The 9,434-nt window shown below is 38.1% G+C and overlaps 1 protein-coding gene across 1 annotated transcript; it reads left to right on the top strand.

Moving 5' to 3' along the window:
- Window positions 1-718: 718 nt before the first annotated feature.
- On the top strand, window positions 719-8,058 carry LOC135671341 (protein ACTIVITY OF BC1 COMPLEX KINASE 3, chloroplastic-like). Its single transcript, XM_065179387.1, has 8 exons — window positions 719-1,200; window positions 1,269-1,496; window positions 1,588-1,923; window positions 2,012-2,567; window positions 2,774-2,960; window positions 3,076-3,442; window positions 6,857-7,003; window positions 7,786-8,058. The coding sequence occupies exons 1-7, from the start codon at window positions 859-861 to the stop codon at window positions 6,980-6,982; spliced, it is 2,142 nt and encodes a 713-aa protein (XP_065035459.1). The 5' UTR covers window positions 719-858; the 3' UTR covers window positions 6,983-7,003; window positions 7,786-8,058.
- Window positions 8,059-9,434: the final 1,376 nt, after the last annotated feature.

The following is a 9,434-nucleotide window of genomic DNA, read 5'->3' as shown; positions in this document are numbered from 1 at the left end:
TATATTTTTAAAAATTTCAATATACTATCGTAGGATTTTTCAGCAATATAAAAAAAGCATTATAACATCATATAAAAATATTAAAATATAGTGTTTCAATAAATTTTATAAACATTTTGTGTTTTTATAAAATTTTATAAAAAAATTATAAACATTTTGTGTTTTTATAAACATTTTGAAATTTTATAAAAATTTCAATATACACAAAATGTTTATAAAATTACAATGTTTTTATACTATCTTAGGATTTTCAGCAATATAAAAAAAAAGCATTATAACATCATATAAAAATATTAAAATATAGTGTTTTTAATAAATTTTATAAACATTTTGTGTTTAGTGTTTATACACTATGTTATAGTATTTTCAAAAATATGTTATAATATTTTATTTTTAATATGACTAAAAATATTATAAATATAGTATACAAATATTATAACATAATATTTTTTTTCATTATATTATAATATTTTTTTAGTATTATTAAAAATATTATAATATATTATAAAAATATTATAACTATGCATTGACCCATATTTAAAAAATAGTATTATTTAAAGTTAAGTGCCCAAATATTCGTGCGGTGTCTTTATTGCTTTATAATTATGCAAAAGTATTTACAATAATTGTGGTTCTTATCGCTTCTATCTTGAGTCCAGGTCCACGTGCACTTCACGTGCAGCGGCCACGGAAGGAGGAGGGGGCCCAGAGAACGCCATCCCTCCCACTTCGCCGGTCGACCAGTCGGCGGGGTGAGACGGCAATCTCTTCATCTCTTCATTTAAAACAATAGGACATATCATCGAGCACGTCGCGGTGTTGCCTCCTTCCTCCGCTCTCGGGCCGTTGCCCACCGAAATGGCCGTCGCCCTGTCCCTCCCCTCACCCCCGTCCCCGGCACGTCGGCTCAGGCCGCTGCCGGCGCCGCAACGGGCCTCTCGGCAGAGACTCCGCTCAGCACTCATCGAGGCCCGGCCCGGCCCCGCGGCCAAGACTAAGGGCGGGGGCAGCGCAGGAAGAGGGCATTACGCCATGGAGCTCCCGGTGGAGACGCAGGCGCCCGCCGCTCCTCTCTCCATCATTTCCACAGATCGCACCGTTGACATGCAAGCTGAGGTGCGAGCCTTGGCACGCGCCGCCAATGCCACCGTCTATAGCCCCCAGGTCCTCGCAGCCAAATATGCCTCTCGGCCCCTCAAGGTAAGTCTCAATTCGAGGGTTTCTTCCCTCTGCCCCCGGCTTCTTGATGTTGGTAATGTTGGTGGTAGGTGCTGTTGAGGATGATGGAGATCATCACGGCGTTGGGCACCTTCGCGTTGAAGCTATCCGTGGACCAGCGGCGAGGGCAGCTCGACCAGCGGAAGCGGCAGAGGGCGGTGGAACTGACGAAAACCCTGACGCGATTGGGACCGACATTCGTGAAGATTGGGCAGGGCCTGTCCACCCGACCGGACATCTGCCCACCCGAATATCTGGAGGAGCTCGCCGAATTACAGGTCTCCTGCTCGGTCTAACCGATTGCCCCTTTGTTCTTGATAGTAATCGTTAATCAATTTCTCGGCTGGTTCGTTCTTCTTGTTGGAGCAGGATGCGCTCCCGACGTTTCCGAATGAGGAAGCATTTGCTTGCATCGAGAGGGAGCTAGGTATGCCTCTCGATTCCCTTTACTCGGCCATATCGGCAGAGCCGATTGCGGCTGCGAGTCTAGGCCAGGTCTACAAGGCTCAGCTTAAGTGCTCAGGCCAGGTTGTCGCCATTAAGGTGCAAAGGCCAGGGATTGAAGAAGCAATTGGGTTGGATTTTTATCTTCTGAGAGGTATAGGTTTTCTGATAAATAAGCACGTTGATTTCATCTCCACCAATGTCGTTGCTCTAATTGATGAGTTTGCCAAAAGGGTTTACCAGGAGCTTAATTATGTTCAGGTACATAACTCATGAGTCCATTACAATATGTATCCAGTCGATAAGAAACTCTATATGCCTCAATGTTTTACAGTAGTGTTTTATACAGGAAGGCCAGAATGCACGGAGATTTAAGAAGTTATATGCTGACAAGAAAGAAGTCCTTGTGCCAGATATATATTGGGATTACACTAGTGCAAAGGTGCTGACGATGGATTGGGTGAATGGGGTTAAGCTTAGTGAGCAAGAAGCCATCGAGAAGCAAGGTTTGAAGATGTTGGACTTGGTTAATGTTGGTGTCCAATGTAGCTTAAGGCAATTGCTTGAATATGGGTTCTTTCATGCTGACCCTCATCCTGGTAATCTCCTAGCAACACCAGAGGGAAAACTTGCTTTTATTGATTTTGGTATGATGAGCGAAACACCAGAGGAAGCAAGATCTGCTATTATTGGTCATGTAGTTCACATGGTTAATCGGGATTATGATGCCATGGCACGTGATTACTATGCATTGAATTTTCTAACATGTGATGTAGATGTATCTCCAATTGTCCCAGCTCTTAGGAATTTCTTTGATGATGCACTCAATTCAACCGTAAGTGAGCTCAACTTTAAGACCATTGTGGATGGTCTAGGAAATGTTTTATACCAATATCCCTTTAACGGTGAGTTTTATTTGTACCTAGCATTGGACTTCACTCATGATATTGCTCATCTATGTTTGAAAAACTCCAGAGAGCAGACTTGTGCATTTATGCTGATTTAGAATTGCAATATCTCTGCTAGCCATATATTTAAAATTACGTTAGATATACAACACATTGACATCTAGCAAGTTTGTTAACTTATAGTGTGCTTTACTTGCTCGCAGTTCCAGCGTATTATGCGCTAATATTGAGGTCACTCACAGTGCTAGAAGGTCTAGCCCTTTATGCTGATCCAAACTTTAAGGTGCTTGCTGCCTCATATCCATATTTTGCTAAAAGACTTCTTACTGATCCAAATCCATATCTTAGAGATGCTCTCATTGATCTATTGTTCAAAGATGGCAGATTCAGGCAAGCAACTGAATTGATTCAATTTGGTGCAATATATTATGATTGGTCATTGGACCTACTTGGAATTGTCACCTAGTCAGGATTAACTTGTGTGGTACCTCTACCTAGCATGCAGGTGGAATAGGCTTGAGAACCTTCTTGTTCAAGGACGAAAGGATAAAGATTTTACTACTAAAGAAGCTTTGCAACCTGTTTTGAAGCTATTACTGGGTCCTGATGGTGAAGAGTTACGAGTTCTTCTTGTGAAAGAGGCTGTTTGTGTCACTGAAGCTATTGTCTTGGGTACGATGATTGATGCATATAAATCCATACCTGACTTCATGAAGGGCCTGATCAATAATGGCAATACAAGTGGACCTTTTAAGCTTAGTGATGGCGAACAAGCACGGATGCTAGAGCTTCGAGATAGAGTATTAAGAATATGGAGCCTATTGAGATCGTCAGATGACTTTGATCCAAGCCTTTTGCAACCAATTTTGCAGGTACTGCCAATTACACTATCATTATTCCATTATCAGGTATGCACTAATCAAAATTACATGGTGGTCTAGATTTGCAGTTAAAATTGTGGACTTTGCTTCGTACACTATTATGTTAGATTGGAGACAACCCACAAATTTTTGATATTTGCAAATTTGCCTCTCCATTTTCTTTTTATAAATCTAACCTTCAAACCATGGTCAGTTATCAAAGTGATCAAATATGGCATCTCAATTTTGTGTGGTGATTGCCAAAAGGTTTTTTATCCTTAGAATCCACTGAATCTAAACCACTCTCCTTAAGTATGCTACCCAATCACTAGTGTACAAGCTGATTGCGAAAAAAATCTAGTCTATAAGTTTATATTGATAAGTATATTGTAAGCTTTTAGGAAATGAGTAGCTCTATTATGAGTAGCTCTATCATACCTACCAAAGTTACATATTATACCGATACACTCTTAGCAACAACTTCCCACTTCAATGGAGCTTCACATCAGTGCAGCTTTGATCAAGCTTTTTTAATGTTTTATAGGCATCTTCAAGTCCATATGTGAGTCATTGTTTGTTTCTCCTCACCCTACCCACCAACATCTTTCGTTTTTTTTGTCCTTTTGAGTTTGTGTCATTGACATGTTTGTTTGGTATGGCATTGGCATGATTCATGCTGCTAGTACAAATTTAGTTGGCTTCTGATCAAATATAGGGGCATGTCACAGCTAGTGACTTGAACTATGAAGTATTTTCCAGATCACTATTAAAGGAATTATCCGAAGTATTTTCTGAATTTAAGGAATTAAAAATATTCTTTATGACAATCACAATGGATTTCAATAAACTCTGTTTAGATAATATGTCTTTGTAGTCCAACCATAACCAATAAAGGCATTTAATCGAGGCAATAAAACCATAACCAAAACCCTATTAATAAAAGTGAGTACTAATTCTATGATCTTACAATTATAGCATGTGCCATAAAAATCAAAAGCCTTCCTTTCCTAACCATCAATAAGTTCTGTACTTGTTGATGTACTTCTGCATCTGGTCTGAGGTTCCTTCATCTAGTCTGAGGATATTGGATTTAGAAATGGGATACTTTTTTATTGATATTTCTTTTTTTCTAATATCTTAGTTATTGATGACCCATTTGTCTGATAAGCCAACAAATGAATTGCCTTGATGAGGGTTCATATGGTAGACATTCGTGTTTTGTCCTTATCCTAGTTAGACATCCACTAACGTAAGTTGGACAATTGGATGTTATGATTATACTGCTTGAGTTTGATCTGATCTTTTTTGTTGAAGTCCTTTCATGGCTTCTTTAGCCTTTTAAAAAGGTTCTCATATATGAATATCTAGATTTTTATTGTTCCAAATGCCGGTCTTCGTGTAGGCATCATATGCTGTATTTTCAATCATAAAACCAATGATTAGGCATCATCTGCTGTATTTTCAATCATAAAACCAACGATTAAGACATTACATAATTTGATGGAGTCTCAGCCATTGCTTTCTAAAACATGAGATTCATAAATGGCATGTCCGATAGAACAGGGTACAGCTTGTATATTAAGGTTTGGTGATGTAAAACAAGGTAGAGAAATAGAGAGAGAGAGAGAGTAAAAGAGGAGTGAGATTAAAGATTAAAGAGTAAAGAAAGAGAGGAATGTGATTAGAGATTAGAGAGCAGAGAAAGAGAGGGGTTAGATTAGTGATTAGAGAGGAGAGAAAGAGGTTGGATGCAATATCTTTTCATTTAAATCTGAAATATCTCATCCATTGACAAGCTCTATTATTTATAGGGATCTAGGAGTCTTAGTATAATTAATGAAGACAATGATTCTAAAAAGTAATATACTAGGGAACTTGTATGCCTTTTAAAAATTCAAAATATGACTTCTAGGAGACTTAAATAGCTTTAAAACAACTTATTCAAACCGAACTCATTGACACTTCTAATCATTTCCCTCAAATTGTCACCAAACCGAACTCGTTGACCCATTACTTGGATTTGTGGGTTTCTAGTAGGTTGTAAGAATTCATCATTAAGGTTAAAAACTTGGTCATTAGGAATTGTTGAAGCATGATTATGAACAAGTGTCCTATATGTGGATCTAGGATTTGTTTGAAGTAGAGCTTAAGGAGTAGGTCAAATTCCTTGATTAGAAGCTATAGATTATGGAGAATGGTCATGTTGCCTAATTGACTCATCAGCCTCCTTATTTATATGTCGTTTTTCAAGGCATTGGAGAGCGCTATTAGAACTTAGGTCATTTGATCAGATAACTAGTTCAACATTATGTGATGATCTACTAGTTTAGCCCTATGGGTATCTACCTCACTCTTTTAGTTTTGGGAATCATCATTTTTGGGTTGGTTTTCACATTGCTTGGTCATGATTCTAATGCTACTGACAAATTACTTTTTGGTAATGAGGTTGTTAATTGTTACACTGCACAAGATAGAAATACAATGATTCAAGTGGTTCTCTCACTTTTTTTTTTTCCCAAGACAACTTTCAAGGGTTTAAAATTTGAATGGTGCCTTAGTTGTAGTTTAAGGGGAGAGAGAGATAGTGATAAATAGAAAAAAAAAAAAGGAGAAAACAAGGGAAGAAGCGATGAAAACCATAATATAACAAAATATACGATTTTTTTTTGACAAAAGTATTAGTGAAGTTTTCAAAAATTACCAAGCATCGAGAGCTAATTGGTTCACCAATTCCGAAGGGACAGTCGTTCTAAAGTCCAACTCCACATGCAAGGGATTGATGTTGGAGGTGTAAGAATCCGTGTCGTTGATTGAAACTCTTGTTGCTAGTTGAGGCCCAATGGGGTGTAGGGTAGGTTTACAATGTGACTTCTAGGAAACTTAAATAGCTTTAAAACAACTTATTAGGGCTGAGAAGAAAAAATGTGCATTTAATACGAAAGTAGAGCCTCAAGGTTAGCACCTAGAAAGACAAAAAAGATTACTATTTTTTCACACAACTTTTAGAATTTTTAGGTTAATTAATTGATGATTTTTTGCTAAATTTTTTATAATTCTTCTGAAATTCTATAAAGCTAGATGGCTCTCATCATTTTGGTTAGTCTCTTTTATTTGTTGTTCTATTTCTCATGTGTTTGAGATTCTGGTAAATGATTTTGTTGGACCATCATCAACAAGTTTGCTTTTTAGATCGTTAGATGGAACCACAGTTTGGTCCATTGTCAGAATGAGACAAAGCATGCTCTTTATTTAATCCATTATACCACAGATAAAAAAGGAAAAAGAAAACAACAGCATCGCTGTTCAATGTTTTGTTCTCCTGATGCATATCAACTCTATCCATGTAAAAAACTTGCATTCCATTTCCTCTTTTGAGAGATTCATTGCAAGTATTTACATATGGTCCTTAAGCATGTCACTGCACAGGTTCTGGAAGAACCAGAAGCTCGCAACCTTGGTGGTCGTGTGTTTGGAGGAATTACACAACGCCTGGCAGCTCGACTGCTACAACAAGTCCTCAGATATCCTACCACCACTTCTGTTCCTCGATAGAAGTTACCAGCTTAAGCAGTGGTACATGTCCTCTCATGCTTTTTTGGCACAGCAAATGTGATTCGATTATATGCTCTTCTTTAGTGTATACGTTCCAGTTAATGGATGAAAGTCCATTTCTGATCATCATACTCCTGCATAGTCTTCTATGTTCTTAATGTTTTAGTCATTAATACTGCAATCCTCTTCGTGAAAAATACTCTTCTTCACTGATAGTTGAAAGCTATTCCAAAGAACATGACAGGTTGGGCCACATTTCTAGGGCAATCTTGTTGGGTTGGGTTGGGTTGTATTGACTGGTCCCAGTTGGGGTCAACTCCTACTTAACTCATCTTCGGCTGAATGTTGTATAACACTACTCGAACGCTTACCTTTGCAAAGTTACAAAAAACCATTGTTAGATGCATCAGCTGTCATTGTTCGATCTGCAAGTAATCTTAATGTCACCCACAATCCTGTTTTCCCCACCTAGGCATCTCCAGATGCGATTTAGAAGAATGCTTCCATTACTGTTGGAATGTATAGAGTTCGTTTACTTCACTTTCTATACTGGTTCTATAATTCAGGATAAGTTGTTGTATAATTCTTTTATTTGACTATATGTTGTCTTTCCTTTTGGATGCACAATTTTCAATGCATATAGGTTGCTGTATAATTTAGAGTTATAGCCAGATCATATGATTCCAATACTCGGCTGTATAGTATAATTCTTTTTATCTGTATAATATCTTTTAGTCGTACAATTGTGGATCTAGTGAGGTTCTACCTAAGTCTTGTAACCAAGGCAAGTTGTTGGGTGACAGGGAGACGATTCACATGGTCACATTTACGTGGGGGCTCCATGCATGCATGGGGAAGGACAAAAGTGTCGGTGAGCATGAAGAGAAATTGGGTACGTCAAAACTAGAATGAAATTTGACTTTTTGAGATCCGACACATTTATTTACTATTGTTGGTCAGAACCCCTTGGACCCACGTGCCTATGCTGAATTTAGATGACCACTCGTGTACTTTGACCATGGATTTGTGCCACCGACAAGCCTTTGACAATGAATTCAGATATTATTTGGACGAAATTGCATGCATGTCCCTACAAAGTAAGTGAATCTTAATATTAGAGGGACATATATGCTATATTAACATCGTTAGGGGCAAAGTTTGTTTATATATATATATATATATATATATATATATATATATATATATATATATATATATATATATATCCTTGTAATTAGTCTTCATCATTTGATAAGGTTTTGATATTTTAATGGAAAATAAAACCATTTTAATTTTTTATACAATGATAAGAATATCAAATGTAGTTTAGATATTTTAAATTTTAAAATTTTAAACTCAAGTTAGTTTGTTGACTAGGGTTTGTGATGTTACACCAAGTCATTTTTGGGATGATAACAATAGGGATATAGATGGAGGGATTTTAGCAACATGTTATTGCTAGACTTTACAATAGCAAATGCATAAAGTGTTTGTTGAGACACTTGATTGGTTAGTACATTATTATAGAAATGATAGGTTTCATGTTTAAAAAATATAAAAAATTTAGGAGTAAGCGACATAATTTTTTTTGTTGAATCTCGTATTTTGATGATTAAACCAATTGATAATTGTGTTTATGTCTTAATTTGCGTTTTGAGTGACGCAGGATGCTTCGATCAGGATGAGACAATTAAAGTAGGAAAAATCAAGTTGTGCCGGAGGAACATGTCAGAAGATTGAACGTCGGGCCGATGGATCGGTCGACGTATCGACAGAAGGCTTCGAGCCGTAGACTTGGGCATCGGGCCAAGAAGAGCGGGTATTGCACCAAGGATATCGGAGTTGCAGAGTCAACTGGTCGATTGGGTAATAGGCCGCAGGAGAGGACGATGCGCCGAAGAATCGGACGAAGCATCGAGGGACCAATGACATGCCGGACAACTTAGTTAATTGCTTAGGATTAATTGTTTCGATCGAAGTTTTGTTTTAAGTGTGTAGGATTAACTACGATGAAAGAAAGAAATGCAGCAGAAGTTGTGCCGGAGTTAAGACTATGATCACGTTGGGAGTTCGAGAGCTCAGTCCAGACGGTCGTCGGAGGTTCTGCGGGAACAAATCCGAGAAGTCTAGGAGCTTACAAAAAGAAGCTCGTCGGAACTTGCCAAGATCAAATCGTGAAGTCTAGGAGCTTGCCGGAAGTCCGCAGAATGGTTTCCGAGAGTTTATCGGAAGACCGCCGGAAGCTCGCAGGAAGTTCGCTGGAAGAAGTCTTGATTTGCGGACTTTGTAATAGCTTAGGAAATGTCTTTAAATTCGTAGTTAGCACGTCAATTAGGGTTAGGATTAGGTAATCCTATAACCCACGTAGGGGCCAATTGGGCTCAAGTTCGGATTGGTTTGGGCCAAGTTTGGAGCCCAACCAATGAGCTGAAATAGTGTAGGCGGTGGCACC

Source organism: Musa acuminata, unplaced genomic scaffold, assembly GCF_036884655.1.
Source record: "Musa acuminata AAA Group cultivar baxijiao unplaced genomic scaffold, Cavendish_Baxijiao_AAA HiC_scaffold_1139, whole genome shotgun sequence".
Lineage (NCBI taxonomy): Eukaryota > Viridiplantae > Streptophyta > Magnoliopsida > Zingiberales > Musaceae > Musa > Musa acuminata.
This window is presented reverse-complemented; position numbering and strand designations above follow the sequence as displayed.